This window comes from Numida meleagris, chromosome 7 (genome assembly GCF_002078875.1).
Source record: "Numida meleagris isolate 19003 breed g44 Domestic line chromosome 7, NumMel1.0, whole genome shotgun sequence".
Taxonomy (NCBI): Eukaryota; Metazoa; Chordata; class Aves; order Galliformes; family Numididae; genus Numida; species Numida meleagris.
The window spans coordinates 20,690,039-20,711,178 of NC_034415.1; the positions used below are offsets into that span (position 1 = coordinate 20,690,039).

General features: G+C 44.9%; 2 protein-coding genes across 14 annotated transcripts in view; one reads left to right on the plus strand and one right to left on the minus strand.

Moving 5' to 3' along the window:
- The window catches only part of C7H1orf228 (chromosome 7 C1orf228 homolog), a 24,507-nt gene extending 6,137 nt beyond the window's left edge, over positions 1-18,370 (plus strand). Inside the window, exons 7-13 of one of the 7 annotated variants that reach the window (XR_002441397.1) lie at positions 223-327; positions 450-519; positions 1,856-1,985; positions 2,821-2,898; positions 3,503-3,611; positions 15,575-15,682; positions 17,389-18,370. Coding sequence is in view for 5 of the 7 variants with exons in the window: in XM_021405529.1 (XP_021261204.1) it covers positions 223-327; positions 450-519; positions 1,856-1,985; positions 2,821-2,898; positions 3,503-3,611; positions 8,000-8,052 (545 nt within the window). In the remaining 2 variants the exon portion in view is untranslated. Of the gene's footprint in view, positions 1-222; positions 328-449; positions 520-1,855; positions 1,986-2,820; positions 2,899-3,502; positions 3,612-4,071; positions 4,689-6,853; positions 7,406-7,999; positions 8,585-15,574; positions 16,622-17,388 lie in introns of those variants that run through there. The other 6 variants (XR_002441398.1, XM_021405530.1, XM_021405531.1 and 3 more) reach the window with 6 other exon arrangements.
- KIF2C (kinesin family member 2C) lies at positions 4,833-20,314 on the minus strand. Of its 7 annotated transcripts, XM_021405519.1 has the most exons (22): positions 19,900-20,314; positions 19,714-19,808; positions 18,644-18,748; positions 18,370-18,418; positions 16,628-16,675; positions 15,542-15,661; positions 14,788-14,904; positions 14,407-14,507; positions 14,039-14,134; positions 12,798-12,852; positions 12,549-12,711; positions 12,195-12,285; positions 11,673-11,736; positions 10,541-10,632; positions 10,199-10,341; positions 8,697-8,901; positions 8,134-8,244; positions 7,632-7,699; positions 5,988-6,096; positions 5,793-5,909; positions 5,296-5,422; positions 4,833-5,029 (listed from the first exon to the last, which is right to left on the minus strand). In XM_021405519.1, the coding sequence occupies exons 1-22, from the start codon at positions 19,961-19,963 to the stop codon at positions 4,950-4,952; spliced, it is 2,220 nt and encodes a 739-aa protein (XP_021261194.1). In that variant the 5' UTR covers positions 19,964-20,314; the 3' UTR covers positions 4,833-4,949. The 7 variants fall into 7 exon arrangements, with proteins under 7 accessions (XP_021261194.1, XP_021261195.1, XP_021261190.1 ...); XM_021405520.1 differs by lacking the exon at positions 16,628-16,675; XM_021405515.1 differs by lacking the exons at positions 19,714-19,808; positions 19,900-20,314 and adding an exon at positions 19,213-19,687 and having other exon boundaries at positions 16,628-16,669.

The window sequence follows — 21,140 nt, forward strand, 5'->3', positions numbered from 1 at the left end:
GTAGTAGAATTATACTCTGGTTTCTCTTCAGATCGTATAAATCTTTCGCCTTTTACTAAAGATTTCCGTGGAGAGGAACAAGCACGAGTGTCGTGGAATTTTTTGAGGCTCTGCTTCGGCAGAGCTATCCTATTGCTGGTTAAAAACAGAGTGAAGTAGCGGGGGACGGTTAGGGAGGGTGCAGGCTTGCTGTCTTGCTGGTAACCGCTCTTCTGTTTTCAGCCACCCGGCTGCTGCAGGTCCTCGTGGCTCGCCGTGCCCGGCCTGCTCTGCTCTCCGGCCTGGTGGCTCTGCTGTCCCCTCCCGGGAGGAAATCGCGTGCTAAAGGTAATAGCGCTGTACGGGTGTGCTGTGCTGCGCCCGTGGGCACCGTACTGCCTCCCCTCCCATCTCACGTCTTATAAATGTGTCAAAGCATCGCTCTCATTTTCCTCGTGTTCCTCCTGCAGACTCAGTGCTGCACCCGAAGGAGCCGACACTAGCCTATGTTCAGCAGGCAGCTGCTGCTAAAGCTATCGGGTAAGGAAACTTGGAGCAAAACCCACAGGAGCATGCAGAGGGCCCCAGAGGAGCATCTTCCTTTGAATAGGAAAGGACGTAGCAGGATCAAGTGCACCCTCAGCAGTTTGCTGATGACACCAAGCTGAGTGGTGCAGTTGACACAGTAGAAGGGAGGGATGCCACCCAGAGGGACCTGGACAGGCTCTAAAAGTGGGCACACGAGAACCTGATGAGGTTCAACAATGCCAAGCGCAGGATGTTGCTTTTGAGTGAGGGCAATCCCAGGTACATGTACAGACTCTTTGAGAGAAGCCCTGTAGAGAAGGGCTTGGGGGTCCTGGTGGACGAGATGCTGGACATGAGCCAGCCATGCGCTCCTGCAGCCCAGAAGACCAACTATGTTCTGGGCTGCATCAACTCGGTGGGGGCAGCAGGGAGAGGGAGGAGACTGTCCCCCTCTGCTCTGCCTTTGTGAGGTCCCGTCTGGAGCACTGCATCCAGGCCCTCAAGCACAGGAGGGATGTGGAGCTGTTGGAGCGGGTCCAGAGTAGGCCACAAAGATGCACAGATGGAGCACCTCTTTTATGAAGAAAGGTTGAGGGAGGTCGGCTTGCTCAGCCTGAAGAAGAGATGGCTCGAGGGACACCTAATTGCAGCCTTCCAGTGCTTGAAGGGAGCTTACAAGCAGGAGGGGGACTGACTTCTTACACAGTCTGATAGTGATAGAACAAGGGGGAACAGCTTTAAATTAAAAGAGGGGAGATTTAGATCAGATTTTAGGAAAAAATTTTTTGCTCAGAGGGCAGTGAGTCTCTGGCACAGAGACATCAGCCACCCAATGGAAGAATGTAGTACCTATGACTGACAGCAGAATCCCTACATTTAGCTGCTTGTGCGAAAGTCTGTACAGTCACTATGAATTTCCTGCAGTGTCCACAAGATAGTGCTATGGGAACACTTCTGCAAAAGCAGGTGGTGGAAAAAAAAATCCTGCAAAAGCAGATGAGTTTAGTGGGTACGGAGACATAGTCACAGAAGCAGTGGCATTGGTGATGGTTCCACTTTGAGTCCTGGGTTCTTCACATTCATGCAGGAAACTTTCTAGAATTTAATATGCACCAGGAAGCTTCTGCCAATAATAGAATAACTGTTTCTCAGGAAAAAAAAAAAGCTAAATGGTTGACAAGCCATGCTCAGTCAAATGAGTCAAATGTTTGAGATCCTTTTTACTGTCTTCTGTCTGTTCATGCCTCCATAGGGATCACACCAGGTCTCTACCAAGAGGGCCAGGCTCAGTTTATTGTGTGCCCCTTCCCCTGCACAGGGTAGAGGTTGATGGCCTGTCTTATTGCAGCGTATTAGCCAAGGAGTCAGCAGAAGTGGCTGAAGAGCTGATCCAGCTGAAAGTGGTGCATGGCCTGATGGTTGCGGTGGGGAACCTGGATTATGCACTCAGCCAGAGGAATGCCAGCATCTCCCTGGAGGTGGGTGTGATGGTATACAATGTTTGACATCATAGCATGCAGTGTCTTTCCAGAACACTTGAACAGAAAGGCTCCCTGCACTGTTTTAGTGAGGTTTTTGTTTGTTTCTGAGCACAGCAGACTTCACAAAAGCAGGAGTGGCGCTTCATTCAGGAAATAGCTGTACTACTTGTTCTATTTGCCTCCCTCCTGGCAGCCACCACAAAGAGGGTATTGGGAAGCCAATGTTCACCCTCACACACCTGTTCTACCCCCCCCGGCTTGCTCTGGGGGGCTGGCAGAGTCAGATTTAAGTGTTTAACCAAGGTAGTTTCCCTGCATCTAGACACTAGCACAGCTAAGCAGGCTACTTTGTCCTGCTGGTGCTGCTTAAAGAGCTTTGGCTGCCTCAGCACAGCACTGCGATGGCTGGGATAGGAAGGGACAATACTGTGAGCAGTGGGAAAAGGACTGAATGAGGGGTAGCCGAGAATCAGACTACTCAGGGTGAAAAGGGGTTCATAGACCTATCTGGTAATGCAGAGGATCAGTGTACTATTCACCTGAGGAGACACAGACAGTACTGCTGTAAACATCCTTCCTCCTCTTATCAGTGAGCTGGCACTGGGGACAGCAGAGAGGAATAAGGTAGGGCTTAGAGCAAGGACCAGCAAGTTCCTTCTTAGTGTGTTCATGAAGTGCTGGCAGTAGCACTGAAGCTAAAGGGGATGGCTGAGGCAGTAACTGGCACATAATACTGAGGTTATCTGGAGCCACATCGTACATGCAGTTCCACCTCCATACACATGCATGCACACCTCTTATCCCTGTACACTAACTCTCTGTTCTGTTGCAGTACTTTGTCCGCACGTATCCCTTTGTGGAGGAGCACGTAAGGAAGGCAGTAGGACACACGCTGTTCCAGCTCTTTAAGGTAAGCATGCCTCCCTAACAGAGTTTATCGGTGGCACTGCAAGAGCTTGATCTGTTTTGCAGAGGTGTAGGGTCCGTACTCCTCACAGGAAAAAAAAAATCTAGTCTTGAGTAAGAGCCCAGAAATGAACCAAGCCCCCCTTGGAGAAGTGTTCACTTTCAGGCTGTGTTCAAGAAGATCTAGTTCAGGCCCAGAAGAGAACAAGGAGGGATCTCAGACACCTGCTACTTCTGCAACAGTAGGAACTCTGCTTCAGAATATGGCAAGAGGTGACTCAAGCTCCTGCAAACCAGGACCCTCCTGCCTCTAGCTCCTGGGGTTGTGATACAGAGCACGAAAGCCATACTGGGTCCAGAGAAGGGTGGAGACAGCGTTTTGTTAATTGCACCCAGGTCCCTCCTGTTTTACAAGCTACCCCTGATCAAAGCTAGATATAGCCAAGAGTAGTAACACCAGAAACAGCAGGACTGAGCAAGGGAACTGCCTTGTGCTTTAGTTTAAACTCAGTAGGGCTCAACAGCCCTCTCACTCTAGCTGTACTACTGTCTTAGTATGCTGCACCAAGTGCTACGAGACAGCCTAACACTATTGCTGCCTCTTCCAGGACTGCCCTGAGACATGGTACACAAAAATAGATCCAGCCCAGGCTGAAGAACTGGCCTCCAATCTAGTGGACAGCCCCAAAGACACAGCAAAGATGCAATCTGCAGAAGGTAGGTGTAGAGCTGGGCTCAGTCACTTAAAAGCCCCTTTTCCAGCCTCACACATCCCCATTTGTTTTGGACTAGTATCTCCCCCTGAAATTAAAGGGAATAATCTGTGGTAGAAGGCAGCCAGGAGACCAGAGCTGGAGTCTAGGGTAAGAGTGAATAACAATAGATTGGTCCTTGTGTACTCTGGTATTTGTATATCTGCACATGGGAATTGGAGTTCACAGGATTGTTTTGTCCTTCTGGAGAAAAACTCCACAGTGAATTGAACAAGTAAGAGGCACCCAGCAGCACCACCTATCTCCTATTTGCTTGTCCTCCCCCATCCTGGCCCTTTGCCTGCTCCTTTCCAGAGAATAAGTTGTGAGGTGCTATCTGGACCAGGCCACACACAAGGATCGTGGATTCTAACTTGCTACAGCCAAGCTAGTAGGCAGCTCTACTCTTGTGTCCTTAAATACAGGTTTTGATGGACTGCTGAGCACAGCTTTTTATGCAGCATGTTGACTATTTCCCCCTGAGCCCATGGAAGATGCATATGAAGTAATATCCTGGGCTGCTGCTGAAGCCTAACCAAACTGCTTTGGTTGGAGGGAGTGACAGGGTCTTTCGTACCTGCCTGCTGTAAAAAGAACTGATCCACTCACTGCATCATATTGAGCTTTGCTAAAGTGCAAGAGACTTGTTTAGAAACATGCCTGTTTCCCCCTTGCTTGGGAAGTTCTATGCATCAGGATCTCAGTTAAAAGAGAACATTTATTTTAATGTATTTTTATGCAAACATTACAAGCGCAAAGACTTTAAAAAGAAAATTGCTCCAAGAAATTAAGGTACCTCTACAGCACTAGACAGTCTTTACGGACTGTTAAAACTTAAGCAAAATCAGCAAGAAATGTGTTTTAAGATTCAAGTTAATTAAATACAGGAACATTTATTTGAGAAAACTTCGTAAAATACTAATTTTTTTTTTTTAGACAATTACATATAGTCCATTTTCTTCCTAGAAAAGTTTTGCAGTGTTTTCAAACACATCTGGAACCAAAAATTACATACATATTAGAAAGTTATACATGTGTATCTACTTCTCTAATAGAAGTTCACTGTCATTAATAAAGGACCAGATACGAAACTAGCAGACTCTCAGCCCTCCCCCCCCCAAACCTTGAAGGGGAGGTTTCTAGCAGAGCCTCTACAGAGTACCCTGATAAAAGACATGAAGAGAGAGAGGCTGCCATGTTTGCTGCTCTCAGGCACCCTACTGCATTTAATAGTAGTTACACAAACCACTGACAAATATGCAAGACATACAGAAGATTGCTTGCAAACCAGGTTTTGCTGTATTTACTGATGCCTCTGCTTTCTTATCTGCTTGCTGGCTAGCTCCTCTAGTTGCATGGCTACTTCCAGAGCATCCAGTGTTTCTGTAAAAGAAGAGAGGAGTGACTGGGGACTGATCTGAAAACTGAATTCCCTGGCCCAGCTGTTCCACTCAGCAGTTCAGCTGCTGCCCTTTTGACATTCAAAAGTGCAGACAATAGGAGCAGTTGAACCTGGAGATCACCTAGGAAAGTGATCATAAGTATGAGATACGCTGATGTTACTTCAGAGCTTAAAAAAAAAAATAGTGAAAGTGTAGATTAAAAACATAGCTCTTGAGTAGACACTATCTCAAAAAGTATAAACATACCGCTGGCACTAAGGAGGTTTTTTGAGCTCTCCTCTATGAAGAACTTAGTTCTGCTCACAAACGTCTCAAGGTCATAGTCTGGTTGTTCTGCGATTCCCAGGAGGTAGTCAAGATCAGTTGTCACCTTCTGTATTTACAAGGGTGAACATAGTAAGATACTGACTTTCTAGAAATTCAACAAGTTTCAATGAATCTGGCACACCAAATCAACAGAGTTGAGCTTCTACAGACAATTATCAGTCTGTGCTCATTAGCAGCAGATGGAAGTTGCCAGGTGGAGGAGACAGGGACTGACTGGCCACAAGCACCAGAATTCCCCAGTTTAACCTGTTGGGCAGGAAACCACAGGAAAAGAAGCTGAAGTAAGGGAAACATAACACTATTTAATTACAGCCCATGGCCTACCCAGTAGCACTGGGTTCAGACAAGGCAAGCTGCTATCAACACGCAATCAACACATAGAAGGCATCTTGAGCTGGGCTTGCCTCTTTACATACCTGTCTCAGTTCTTTAAGCTGTTCTACAACCTTCTCCTCCCGTTCACTAATTTGAATCATAGCTTCACGGAAACTAAACATGTGGGGCGAGAGATCTTCCTCCTCCTCCTTGGAGAGCTGCAAGAAAACAGCTCAAGTAAGAACAGCAAATTGTTTCCAGCTTTGAGATCTTTTCAGCCCCTTGTACACACATACATTGTGTCGAAGACCCGAACCTTCTCCGCTGATTTCTGTTTCCTCATTCTCAATCTCCATTTGATTCTGTGTTTCAGCACCTCCGTTATGAGGACTGAGCTCTTTCACTCTGCAACAAGATTTGCCATTTAATATCTTTCAGCAATATCAGGGCTATAGTATCACAAACCAGCTACTGCAATCCATCAGTGCTCAACAAAAAAGCATTTGGCTTCATTAAAAGAAATTCCACACATTATCACACCTGGAACAAGCTCACATAGACAGAAACTCCAGAGGGCTGTGAGAAAGAAAGCTGAAGGATGTTTGTTTCCACGTCCAGTCTAGCCATATCAGTCTAGGACCTCTCCTGGAGAGAAGTACACAATACTAACTGCCAGTAAAGCTTTTCATAGAGACATGTCAGCTTGGTCTGTCATGATCAACTAAGGCCTTAGTATGGAAAGAAAAGGAATAAGGTTGTTTCCTTCCCCCCTCCTCCAAAAAAAAGAAAAAAAAGACCCTCCATGCCAGAATAGGCCTATAATAAGGACAAAAGTCATGGCTGATGACATGGAGTTAGGAGTAGATGTCAGGCATCAGCTAAGCACTTCATCCTACTTACTAGTGTCAGCTTTATATTTTCAGTGAGTTTCAGCCTACATACTCCCTTTTCTTGTGGCCTGAACTTGCTTTGTGCACTAGCACTGAAGCCAGTGGGCTCAACTGAAGCACAGTGCAAGTCAGATGTCTCATTTTGTCTTGTGCTTTCAGCTGATCAGGAATGACTGTCCACCAAAAAAAAAAAAAAGAAAAAGCAACTTCAATCCAGAACCAAACCTGTAAAGATTCATAGTGCTCCTGAACGTTTGTGACTTTTCTTTCAGAGACTGGAATGTTCTCTTCCTGCTAAGGAGGGGACGAGGAAGCCTTTTATGACATAAGTGAAAGAAAGCTACCAGTTCTGAAGTATGCAAGTTTTATCTTGTTAACATATGACAAAATTGACAGGCTCTGCAGCCACAGCACGGAATCACAGGACACAGCATCAGCAAGGGAAAATTCAAACACCACTGACCCTAGTGAAAGAGGGAAGGGTTTGGTTGTTTCTTTAGCTGTTGTGCTGAGACTCAAAATACAAACTGCCTTCCCTGCAGCCAGGGCCTGCCTATCCTTTTTCACTTGTCATCTCACCAGATATATGTACAGGCTGCTCTTCACAGGTGGTCCAGGGTTCAGCAAGACCCCCAGGGAACTCTGGGGATCAGTTCCTGCAAATCTGTCTTACAAGTGCCCAAGACCAACCACAGAGAATTCAAATCCATGCTCCCACCATTTGCTACCAAGCACCTGAGTTCTCTGGGTTCTTTAGGTTTCATTCAAAGTCTCCATGGTATCATACCCTACTAGCTCATATTAAAGTCCACAGTAAACACCTAGTGGTGTTCTGCATCATCTATAGGGTTATGTCAGGAACGTATTCTTAGAACACACTGTGGATGGAGGTAACCATTCAGGATGCATTGCCAACAGGGTATACTGCCTACAGAAAATAAGGCAGTTTGAAGTCTAGCATGAGACACGCTTCCTCCGAAGAAAGAAGACAGAGCAGTCAAAATATATTCTGCAATAAAAGTAGAATCCCTAAGTCAGAAAGGCCATTACCTGTCAGCGTATCTCAGTGTGTTTAAGGTGTACTCGCATGAACTCATGCCTGGAGAAATCATTGCTATCTGCAAACAGAAAGCCACAGTGAGTTCCACGCCTGCCTTTTGCTCAAGTTACTGACCCTGCAGATCTCATTAGGCAGATGGGACACGTTAGGGAAAAGGGTCAGTTAAGACATGGTCAAGTCTGTTTTTCTGTATGTCTCTTATGGAGCATACCAGTGACTCTGTATCCAGTTTCCCACTGACTTTTTGTGCCCCCATGGTGCTGCACCTCCCCAGGAAGTAAAGCTCTTTGAGAGCACACTATGCACTACTATAGATCCACTGTATGAAAATGACTTCTGCTGCCTTTTTCCTTCTGAGGCAGGAGCAAAGCTCACTTGAAGATTTGTGACTTCAAAATCCCATCCTTCTAGAAGAGGAGCATGCAGCTATCTGGTCAAATTGCAACACTCGCAAACAGTGAGTGGGTTTAACGGTGTCACAAACATACTCACCATACAAGTCCTTGAGTTTGTTCCTATGAAAGAGTCCCTTAGCACCTGGGTCAACTTGCTTTCACGGAAAGGAGTATGAGATTTGTTCTGGCCTAAAGCTCTGATACATTCCTAAGAAAAGACAAGTCTTGTGAGTGTAGTATCTGCATCTCAAGCAGCTCTGCAAGCTACAGCCACCAGCAGGCTGGAGAAAAGTCATCTCTATTGCTCTGTACCTGCTTTGTAGCCTTTTAAGTACACTCCACATACTTGACTGTCATAGGATACCTGATACCCACCATATGTAAAAAAAACAACAAACACAAAACCAAGACAACTTGAATGAAGCTTGAAATGGCTGTGCCAGTGTCAGACTTGATGAGACCATACAATTATACTGCTTTCTTGGAAACGTATTAAGAGCAAGTGTAATACATATCGTTTTCAGGGTTATTAAAATAGAAAACTAAGATCCTTTTGGCTATTCTTTTCCCTTGCGCTGTAAAGAAACAAAGTAGATAACCTCAAAGTTAAACAAGTCCCTGTGTTGATTAGCACTGTTTGCTTTCTGAGCTATAGCTCACCTTCAAAGCCAGCAAGCTTTTATTGATTTCTGCACCTTCCATTCGTGTCTGGCGATCAGCACTAGATGTGTCTGCACCTCTCTCATTTCCTGCCAAATCCACCAAGGAAAATTTGCCAACCAGTTTCCCTCTTTGACGTAGTATGATTTGGAAGCAGGCGTGTGACCGTGAAGAGCTAGCATTTGCAAAAGTCTGCCCAGATGTCCTACAGCAAAGATGCAAACAAGTGTCAGAACTGCATCACTGGAGATTCAAAGGTCCCAACAGCATTAGAGAAGACCTGCAGCCATTTAATTAGGTTCTTTAACCCACACAACAATACCTCAAGTTTGTGTGAATTATGGAATCACTTCTGTTATCACACTGCCCAGCTCAACTCAGCCAGCCTACATAATAACTTCCTGACTGCTAATACCTCATACACATTTAGAGCTGGAAGAAATATCTTCAGCAAAGCATCTTCCTGTCACTAAACAACATTAGCTGTTCTAGCACCCTGCAGTCATTGTAAATCTCTTTCTCCAGCCAAGCTGGCTTGCTGTTTAGCCTCTGTCACTGCAAGGGATTGGAGCCTGCTATACCATAAACCTCCCTGTGACTTTCAGTACCATTTGTTCCCTAAGAGGGCTGGCAGGTCTGCAGTCCCACTGACAGCCCTGCTCCCAGGTAAAGAGGGAAGGGAGTTGCACCGAAATATTGTTGAGGGAGGCAGGAGCCTGAAGCATTCAACAGTTCCTGGCTGAAATATCATCCATAAAAGCATGCACAGCAGAGCATTAGATGAGCTTTCAGGCTGCACATATCTGCATATGCAATGTAATACAGCAGCCAAGAAGTTCTTCTTGGCCAAGCAATATTTCCATAGCAGCTATATCTTATTAGACAGCTAAGACTTGTTAATACAGAACTTAGCCCCTGATTAAAGACATACCAGTACAGTGGTAGAGATGCCCCAACCACAGCCTGCATCCAAGCCTGCCAAGTTGAGCCAAGCCTACAGCTGGCCTGCAGAACCTTGTCTCAGAGATTCTTAGGGATCTTCAAATGACATGTAGCCTTTTTGCTGCTATCAGAACATCTTACCTGGCCTGCAGTTAATCCTAAGTACTTCTGCAACTACGGCTTGATACCAGCTGCTCTTCCTTGATCTTACAAACTCACAGGGAGCAACTTATGCTCCAGTATATTAGCTGATACTTCTAAACTGAGGAGTCTGCCTGCTTCCTAGATGTGGCATCAGGGCAGCTGTCCCCTCATGTGAATGTTTCCTCTTTTCTGGAGATGTGTGAACACGTGACCACTATAGAAGGAAGACTAAATCCATTCCTGCCAGTCCTTCATTCTGTAACCCCCTTCTTTTCATGCAGAGGTGCAGATGGGTGCCTGTTACTGTGAACAACAGGCTCCTTGTTTGAAATCCAAGCACCAGCTACAAACATCACTTTTTGCATACAGAGAGGTACAAGATATTATTGCTTTCTTATTGTTTTAAGGCGTCAAACCTGCAAGCACTGCCCATCTCAATCATTCTGATGACATCTTCAGCACAGTTGACTTGTTTCTCTTGCAGACCAACAACCTGAACCTGCTGCTTGCCATCCTCCAGGACTCGAAGCTTTGCCTTCTTATTCAAGAGATCAAACACCTATATTCAGGCAATAAGATTGAGGCAAATTTGAACAAAGATTCCTTGCAGGTACCATGTACTGGCTTTACAGAGAGCTGTACAGGAACACCACATTTAACAGAGGCTTAACAGACTACAAAAAGCAGTATATTTAATTCAACTACATGTGAAACATACAGCCAAAGTCAGGACAGGATTAAAAGAAAACAAGTCTTACCTTTCCATTATATATTTCAAAGAAAGTCACATAGACTTCCAGGTCCTGACTCCTGTACCTGGGCTGGCTTAGAAGAAAGAAGACATCTTGTGCTGGTGAGGAAAGACAGGAACTTAGTTAACTAGTTTAAAACATGTCCTAGTTGGTACTTGAACTGCTGCTGAATATCACCAGCTGTAATGCAGTGACTAGCAGCTGAACGACAGCCATCCTAAGCAAATTCTAGTGGAACAATGAGTGATGTGCTACCATCTGGAAACCAGTTTCAGCAACATTGTCATCTGACCTGAAAACAGGGATATGGATGTTTCTCCTGCTAATATTACCTGCAGGCAGCAACGCTTGGTGATCCAATAAGATCAGTATAAAAACTGCACACACATCCCCCTGACCTGGGGGAAACATCAAGATCTACTTTTGCCTGCAAAAGCCAAGTATTTGTTTGAAATGCTTCCTGCAGAGAACCTAGACAACACTTCCACGCTGCTGGAGACAATACACCAGAACAGCTGACCCTCTGGTTCAATTTCAACTGACTTGCTACACTGATAGTTTCACAATATGCCTTTCTATAGGAAAAGTAGAAGAGGAAACGGTTCATGGTACTTTCTACACATTATATCAAGGAGGGGCTTACAAGCACCTGCTTCCTGAGAACATTTTGTATGTGCCTTTTTTTTTTTTCATCTAATGCGCGAAGTAAGAAGCATAAAATCACATTCATATGCTTTCTGTATAACAAGCTTTATATGAGAAGTGGGTAGCATTCTGTTGCATTCAAGTCAGGTATTTCCAAACACCTTCCTTACACTGAGACAAAAGCAAAGCAGAATTAGTCAAAATTAAACAGTTCAGTCAGAAAATATAATCTCTCAAAAGCAAATATCTTCTGATAAGTGTTAAATAGCTTTCTAGATCTGCCAGCTATCTGTTGGATAGAAAATACAGTTTGTGAAACTGAAAAAATAGTTGTACCTCCTGCTGTAAACAGCCCTACTTATTAATCAAAACTTAAATACTCTATGCATCTTTTACTGGAAACATTTTAAATAATCCAATAAAAACAAAGCATGTCTATTTAAGAAAAGCATGCACAAATTTGATTTTCATATCTAAAGAAGAATGAACTTACATGCAAAAGCATATATGCCCTTCGAGGCATTCTGTGCTCTCCCAGAGAAGTCTCCACCCATAGTCTATTAAGAGAAAAGGCCATCAGAAGTAAGGTGCAGCTCAAAAGCAAGGCAGGCAACTTGATTTTAATCCTGAGAACATACTAGGACGTTACTGTGTATATGGTCTGATGTGAATGAGATTACAGCACTACAATTAAGTTATTTTCTGCTTCCCTGTCAGTTTAGAGAGAAGATGTCATGCAAAATGTCAGCTAAATGCCTGTAAGGTTCTGGAGTGCTAGCTACTCCATCAAAGGAGTTGACCCTCAAAGAGCAAAAAGATGTGATTTTCCTCACAACTCCAGAAGAAACCTATTAATACTTAAAGCTACAGAAAAGGAGGATTAACAACTAAAAGTATTAATGGTTTATGACAAAAAAACCCTGAAGATCCAAGCTCCTTGTACAATCCTATAACAAAGAACTTCAACATACTTTAGATAAAGCTAGAACATTTGATTCTTTGGAGAAGAACTTACGTGTGTCTTGCCGCTGCCTGTCTGACCATATGCAAAACACGTTGCCTTTCCACCCTCAAAGATGGTCTGTACAAGAGGCCTAGCAGTGAACCTGGATATTCAGAAGGTAAGAGACAGATAAGGCAAGCAGTTCACATCCTGCTTTATCAGTTTCCCTAACAAAGCAAATAAAAGCAAATTCTTAGATAGTTAGGAAGGCCACACAAAAACTACATGTTAGACTTCTTAGTTCTTTGGTTTCCTCCACAAAATAATTTCATATTTAGTTCAGGTAGCAGTTTAAGCTAGGCTGTCACCTAGCTGTAGCTCAGTGCTTTTATTCTGGAAGTCATTCCTGTGAGAAGAAAGCATTACCTGTATACCATTTCATTAGAAGCGCATTCATCAAATGAAAAGTCAAATCTAAATGTTTGGGTTTCGAGGTATTTTGTTAGGTCCACTTTCTGCTTTGGCTCATGCACCAGCAGGACACACTTGCTTGGAACAGTAATCACATCACATTCCTTTTTGTTTATTTCTGTTGATAGAAAAGACTCTCAGTTTTAACACGAATAAGCCATGTCAAACTGCTCCAGATCAGAGCTGCTTTGTCAGTACGCTCACCTTGTTTATTCAGAGGGCGCTTCCTAACACACACACAAATTCTATGTTCTTCTATCTAAGAAAAATTAGGAAAACAAGTAATTATTTCCCAGTTTCACCTACCTCGAATTACAGACAAAAATTTCCTGCTTCCTCACATCCACTTTTGTATACACTGATTAGTTTCTGAGGTGCCAAGGCGGAGTACAACTCATGCAGAAAAGTAAATCTTGAAGTCCATCAAATGCAGAAGGAACACTATGAGCAATTTGCCTTTGAGTAGCATACTCAGCATATCATGCAGAAATACTCCTATGCTAAAGTACCCCAAACATTCTTTCTAGGATCAATAACATATTCAGTTGTTGGCCAGCTGTCCAGCAAGATCTGATATTAATACTGCAGCCAGGCTCAGGTAAACTCTTATTTTAATTTACCTCTGGATGTATTTTAGGATCTGAATTTCTTCACTGATGTAATAAGTTTATCTACTTTGGCAGTACAGCTGCACATCAGTTGAGTTTGGAAAAGTGCCTATCTTACAGATGGAAGCAGAAGGTAGAAGATGATAAGTTCATCTTCTGTCATGCAGCAATATTTATGCAAATAGTTGGTTTTCAGCTTTGTCAGATGCAGGTACAGAAACCACCTAGTGCTCCATAGTAGTCAGCACCTACTTGTTTGGACTCAATGCTGTCATTTTTCACTGACTATAGCAAGGCTTTAGCTAGGCAAAGACTACTTGTTCTCAAGTATTAAACAACACCGCCTCCAAATTTGCTGAAGATCCCTCCTGAGCCCACTTTTTGTAATTCGACCTTAACTTTTGCTCTCTTACTTTTTGACCTAGCTTAAAATTACTCAGTGTACAACTTATATGACAACATTATGTTACAGGGCAATAGTCCGTTTTATTTATTCATACCTAGATCTAAAACAAACCAAACTACTATGTGATATACTGTGACACTTACAAGCTCTTAAAAAAAAACTGATGTTACACACAAAACATCGCATGATAATTTCCAAAGGGCAATCTCTCTGATGTTGCCATATGTAAAGTAATGCAAGGCAGCTTATCCTGAATTGGACAGGTTAGTGACCTCACATTTACCACCAGGTGCCTCAGGATCACAGTATGCTCAGGATTTCCCAGGAGCTGTGGTGCACTAATTTGTTCATGTGCTAAAACCCTCGGTACAAAAAAAAAAAAAGAAGTCAAATAATCTGTGCTGCAGTCAGTGGCCTCGGTATTTCCTTACTGGGTCAGTTATAGATATTGGCTGGCAGTCTAAAGTTGCTCTGAATTCCCTGATCATCCGTGCAAACTCCCAATTTGGACAACTGCTGTCAATTTCCTGCATATAAAGAAAACAAAACATAAAGGTAATTAACCTGTTTTTCTATAAATTTTTACATATATATATCCCCAGAGCATACTGAGCACTATCAACTATATACAGTTAGAAATAATTCACTTCAAAGCCATGAGACTGAGAACATTCTGAAACTTGAATCAAAGCTATACAAAAGGATTAATTAAGAACAAAGCCCATCCAAAATACATTTTGGTTTCAACTACCACGATACACTATCCTATGGTATCCCCCTTACTGGTATAGTACTGCACCTGTGCACGTTTTGTCCTGATTTCACTAATTTGAGCTCTCTTTTCTGCTCTCTTGTTTTTCATCTTCTCCATTTCCTTCACAATGTTAGATTTTCTCCGAACTAGATAAAAATGAAAGCATTTCCTTCGATTAAATTTTCACCCTATGTTTTAAACACCATGTTTTACACCACACCATCACTCTAAGGACAGCATTTCTAAGGAGATACCACTACGACAGAATTACACATTTATAATAAAAATACTTAAGACATTCAGTCTTATTGCCAAAGCCACCTTTTCAAAGTGCTAGTGTAGTAGTATACGAAGTAGCACAGTGATACACCGACTGGTGAATCAGTTCTTAGCCACTGCTCCCAGTACCCCACTGCTCCCTGGTACCTGGGCTCTGGGAAGAGCTTATTCTAGCAGAAGGCAGATTATCCTCTGTAATGCCATTTCCATTTGGAAGCACAGTTTCTGGAGCACAGCGCAGCCTACTAGCCCTGGTTCGGCCAGCTGCAGAAAGAAGCCAGACCAAAGACAATAAGTGGAACCCAAAGATCAAGAACTATTTGTTATTTGTAAAGTTTCACAGACCACGGGTATTCCTCAGCTCTGATTCTGGATTGATTCAGAGAATTAGCTAAAGCCTGTATGCAAACAGTTATTTTTAAATCCTTCACCACTTACCAAATTTTATTCAAAGCTGCAAATTAATGCCACGTCAGCTAGACAAGTTAATATTGAACCTCTTATTTGAATGTCTTCAGCAAACTGAATTCATGAGGCATGCCCACATTCATGGAGAAGGTCTGGTCAAGATAAATAACTACAGTTCCACAATAATTCAAGCAGGCTAAAGTTCTTGCTTTACTCAACCAGCACACGTAGAACTACTACCAGTACAGTCAGAACCTGCTGTCAGAGTACTAAGGCACTTTGCTTCCCGCTTGCCCTGTGAATTCTACTTGTTAAGCAGGTACCACGTTCAACCGCAAGACCTGCTGCAGCTGTCTGGTTAAGGAAGTACACTATTCTTCAACAGCTTTGTTTCCCAAGTCCTTTAACAACCCCTTCAGGCAGAAGCCCTGAAACCTCCCCCTCTTACATGTTGCTTCATATCAACAATTCCCTAGGTTCTTTCTCTACTCACCAGGAACTACTGAATTGTTTCTTATTTGTGTAGAAACAGAGGGATCCACCCCCATCTCATTTTCCTGGAGGTTGTGCTGACATTCTGTGATGACAGACATCCTAGAGCGGCCACGCACGGCTTTGGAAACAGAAATTCAAGGTCAGCATCACATATCAGACATTCAGGCATTTGAAAATAATCATGTATTCAGATGTGCAGGCTGTGATTAAAAAGATCATTTCCAAATCTGATGCATTAGCAAAGTCTAGGATAAAGCAATGCCAGAAAGGTAGGTGGGTGAGAAGTGACCACTACAGAAAAACAAACAGTTCATTCCAGATTTGCAGCTTCAGTGAATTTCTTTCCAGATACCACTAGGGATTTGCTAATATGGCTGTTCCAAGTCTTAACACTAGCAAGGAGGCAGTTACATCACAATCAAATGAAAAATCCTCTGAAACTTCACACCTGCAGGGCTACAAATGAACTGACAGTGACAGCTGAACTGCAATCTAGCAGCTGCTTAAAATGAATTTACCCAAGGCTATACCGCTAATTTTGCTTTACAGACTACAGATTGAGTTATCTGTATCTAGGAAAGCCAGGATAAAAATCACTTCTTCCACATCCGAAGATAAAGCTGGTCAGGGGTTGGATCACACCCATCACAACATCCGAGCCCAATACAGATAGTGTGTGTGGTGCCACAGTGGAGTGGCAGCTTAATGATGCTAATTTCAGCTAAAGGACTCTACACAATCACAATATGAACTCTTCACAAAGTGTCTTTTTGAAGTATGTGGCAATGGAGGCTAAGGTATCGTTCTCTCAATGAGACCAAATCCCTTGCAGAGCTTCCTGAAGGAGGGATAGGAACATACACCTCAGTAGATTTGTAGAGAAAGCAAATCTGGTATGAAAAATAGAAGTGTGCTATGAAAACCAGAACTAACCTCCAGCAATCACAAGAATTTATCCAGAATTAATCACTATGATTTCAAAGGAAATAATACTTAATGTGAAACAAATCTCCACTTCAATTCTGGATCAAATTCCTTACAACTGTGCCCATGAAATTCAGTGCTCACGTGTTAAAATTTTTACCTGCAATCTTCTGCTCAGGTGCAGAGACATTAGATGTCACTGCTGCAACTTTAAGAACAAAAAGAATCAGTTTCATTATACTCGGATGGTATGTTATTCCATTTCCTTTTGTCAAACATGCCCAGACCTGATTTTATCACAAACTCAGTAGCACTTTTTCTGTGAATGACAGTGCTCCCGGACAGGCATACAGGCCAGAGGATTTGCTCCATCTACATGGTTTGATTCAAGTGATTTCTGTACATGGGTGTATACAGCACCTTCTAAAATTCTTACTGCTTCACAGAACTTAGGCAGCACCTGTTTTCAAGTTTACCCTAAAAGCACTGCTTCTCTCACTTCCCTGAATGAGAAGGGCACAGACACCTTCTGATCTTTGATTCACTTAGTCTAAGGACTGACTCCCGAAGTCAACATTAGCTCTCTAATTGGTGCAGTACAGAGTTTGCTATGAGACATACTTCTTGATACTCATGTAGTGCAACTATAATATAGGTAATATTTGATGATTGACAAATTGCTTCCCTCCGGCACTCTGAGCAGGTCATCAGGGACAAGACTGTGCCAGAAGCAAAGGCAACAAACACTTCAGATTTGTAATTGGATTTTATATGTCAGGAAAGCAGCAACCTCTGTGAGGACATTTTTCGCCCCTATCAGTCAATGCCTGAATTAAAACACTTTGATATTTCCAGCTGGCTGTCCATTAACTGATTTGTCTAGAGATAATTGCTACTTTACCACATTGTTTTTCTTGCCAGTTCACAAGACCTACGGAGAGTTCTCCACATAGGAAAAAGATAAACATGCTCTAGTACAGAACAACTTTTGATGTATTGAGTTTCTTGGACTACTCCTCTCTCTCAGGTACAAGCGGATTTGTACTGTTGATTTCCAATACTAGTTTCCCTTCTCTTGCATCATATACAACAAGAAGGCCAGCCAAACGCAGCCATTCACAGTTCATATAAAAGCAAAAGTTCTGGCCAGCTATGACATTAAGAAAATTACTAAATCTGCAGTCAATCAACATCAGCATCACTCAACTATATTATAAATAAACCTGTAATGCTGTCACTTGCAACTCAAAAACAAGAACCAATTAAAAAGGTAGAAAACACATCAATTTCCTAACTCCCAGCAGCTCAAGAAACTGTTCCTTAGGAGCCCTGCACTTCTACTTTTTCCTCTTCTGTCTTTGCTCAGAACATTGTACAGACAAAATCACTGAGCTATGACACAGCAGCTAGCATTCTGGCTGACTCGTCTGAAATGCCTCCAGGAACAGAGTTCTAGTTACTGCCCATGGGGACCGTTTGAAGAGGAGATAGCCACTTGATGCTGCTATTTCTTTCTTGCCCTTTCCATTGTCATTTTGACACCTTTTTGGCATAATAACTGTCACTCAGCTTTTGCTGTTTGCAGCATTTGGGAAGCTACATCCAAATCTTCGAGCCTCGCAGCAGCAGGAACTTTCTAGCAACATTTAAAGCAATATCAAAGAATAACTACAACAGTGCTGCAGAAAAGGGCAACATATAAAAAAATCCCAGCTCTCAGGAACAGGAGAGCAATTGGTTGGCAGAGGTTCTGCACTCAGGAGTCTGAAGTGTTGGTATGAACTGGTGTGCTCTTTTTAGCATTGCCCGAACGAGCAGCCTTATGCTGCACTAAACTGGAATATTATGGCCAGAATGGAAGACCACTGTTTCCCAGGAATATAGCAGAACATGTTTTCTCACCTTCCCGTGGAGCAGGAATTTTTGAAAGAGTTGATCTACGCTTCTGTTTCTGGAAAACAACGAGCATTATTAATAATCAGAATAAGCCGTGAACACATAGGACAGCACTAGGGAACGACATTAATGCAGCAAGGATTTCTGATTAAGGTCTGGGAGGCAGAACGCAACGTCAGATGTCTCTAGCTTGTAAGACTGACAGCATTGTTTATAACAAGGCCTGGTTTTAAGTGTGCTGCTGTCACGTTACTGTCTCTGGGGAAACTAAAGCACTTACCTGTACGGTTACATTCTCTTGCAAAGGAAGGTTCTCTTTCACTTCTGCAGTAGGTAGTTCTTCTGATAACTCAGGATTTATTGTTATCACATCATCAATCTCAATCTGCAAGAGCAAAGGGAAGATTTGACAGAGTAAAATATTGCTGTTAAATTTTATTATTATTACTTTTTTTAATGTTGACTTCCAGGACAGGCAAACAAACCTGAACCGCTGCTTGCCAAACGCTAAGTTAAAATCGCCCTTAAGGGCAAGACAACAATTCAAATTCCGTTTGAGTAGTCCACATCCAACTGTGCTAGCAAAAACGTGCTAGTTATGGCATTTACCCTCATCTGCCAAACACCACGCAGCTCTGCAGGTGCCATAGAAGAGCTCTGTGAGCACAAAAGACAGGCAAAGCACATCAAGTGCTTTAATCTCTTACAGCTAATCTTAGTAAATCTCAGTGACTTCTGTGTGAGCAGAGCATTAAGAGTTCACCGTGTGATCGCGCTTACTGAAATAAACTTCAAAGAGCTGCTTAAACCTTGGGAAATGAAGGGTTCAGCATTTAATCCACAATGCACCTGCATTCTCGCTGGCAACTGCAAGCGAATCCATGTAGATCCAGCTACACCTCCTGCCTGCCCCCCCAGTGAAGTCACAATCTGAGTCCATGCAGATCCTGCCCGTCCCCAGCCGCAATCTGCAGCGTTCCACGGCGCCCAGGCGCAGGGCAGCGCGAGCACTACGGGCCCCATCCCTCTCGCTTCGGTTTTTCTAACCCTGAAGAAGGGCTCAAGAGCACACGTGAGAGAATAACCGCGGCACCGCGGCGGCTTGCGTGGAGCGCACCCGGCAAGGCAGCGCCCTGAGCAGCAAGGTGCGGGGAACGCAGCGCAGGGCGCTGACATCGTTGCAGGAGGGGAGGACCCGGGTGGCAGCGCGTCGGAGGCAGGGCGGGCAGAGCCCCGCACCCGGCGGTACGGGACCCGGAGAGCGGCCCGCGGGACGCCAACCGGGCCGGAGCCGTAACTTGCCAGGCTGCAAGCGGCGGAGGAGAACACCCAAGCGCCCGGCCCCCTCACCTCCTTGCCCTTGACGACGCCCGCCTCGCACCACTCCACCGACACGGAGGACTGCCCCACGTTCACCGCCTTCACCGTCGCTTTGTGGATCAGACCTGGAAGCAAGGAAGCGGCCGTGAACGCGGCGCCGCCCGACCCCGCAGCAGAGACCCCCGCCGCCCCCGAAACCTTCCCCATCCTGCTCACCGTTGCTCCGCTGGATGTTGACAACGAGACCGGGGCAAACATGGCGGTAAACCCGCGGGTCCATGGCGCGGCGCTCCCGTCCCGGCAGCGGCACGCACGGTCGGGCAACGGCCGCTCGTTTAAACGCCGCGCGCCGCGGGGACTACCGGGAGAATGCGGCGGGGGGACCACGAGTCCCAGCGTGCCTTGCGCGCGGGGAGGCCGGCAGTCACAGCCGGGGGGAGGGGCAGCGGCGCCGCGGTGCACGCCGGGAAGTGCAGTTCGGAGTGAGAGTGCGGTAGCGCGCATGCGCAATCGCCGCCGTGCTGGATCGAAGGCACGCACTGTCTGTAACGGGGTGCTGAGCTGGAGGGAGAGCGCGGGGTCGCGCTTTAGACAGCAAGAACCAAGACACTGCTTCTTTGTTCATTTCTGTTTTTAACCAGCAATAGGATAGCTCCGCCGAAACAGAGCTTCAAAAAATTTCACGACACTCGTGCTTGTTCCTCTCCACGGAAATCTTTAGTAAAAGGCGAAAGATTTATACGATCTGAAGAGAAACCAGAGTATAACTCCACCCCCCTCCCCGGCCCTGGTCCCCCCCGCCCGCTCGCCACCCCTAGCACACGACGACCCGCCGCGCTTTTGTCCGCTCGGCCCCGCACCGCTTGGCCCCGCCCCGTCCCGCTCCGCCCGATCCCGGCGGCTGCTCAGGCACGGAGCGGCGGAGCCCGGCGGGCGCACGGGCGCGCACAGCACGCTGCGTATGCTAATGAGACGCATGCTAATGAGACGCATGCCAATGAGAAAGCGCCACGCCTCCCTCAGCCCTGTGCTCAGCTGGGGGCGGTGCGCGGCTGCGCGGAGCTGTGCGGGACAGCGCTAGAGAGTCTGGAAAACTGAAAGGAACTCGGAACGTTCCATTATCAGCAGAAGCCAATTTGGCACAACTGAAACGCGCACTCTGTTTCTAACCAGCAGTGGGAGGGCTCCGCCAAAGAGAAGCCTCCAAAAAATGCACGACACTCAGAAAATCCCACGACACTCGTGCTCGTTCTGTTTCTAACCGGTAGTGGGAGAGCTCCGTGGAAGGGAAGCCTCCAAAAATCCCACGACACTCAAAAGGTCCCACAACACTCGTGCTTCTTTTAACCAGCAGTGGGATGACTCTGCCCAAGAGAAACCTGCAGGAATTCCACGACACTCAGAAACTCCCACAACGCTCGTGCTTGTTCTGTTTTTAACCAGCAATGGGATAGCTC

What these genes read in the sequence shown, in the direction of transcription:
- KIF2C (XM_021405514.1), bottom strand. Translation starts at nt 19,539, where the DNA reads ATGTCAGCGCCCTGCGCTGCGTTCCCCGCACCTTGCTGCTCAGGGCGC. An exon ending in GCGCCCTCTGAATAAACAAG is followed by an intron (nt 12,712 to 12,797) that starts GTGAGCGTACTG and finishes TTCTATCAACAG; the next exon opens with AAATAAACAAAAAGGAATGT. An exon ending in GAGATGGGCAGTGCTTGCAG is followed by an intron (nt 8,902 to 10,198) that starts GTTTGACGCCTT and finishes TCTTTGCTGTAG; the next exon opens with GACATCTGGGCAGACTTTTG.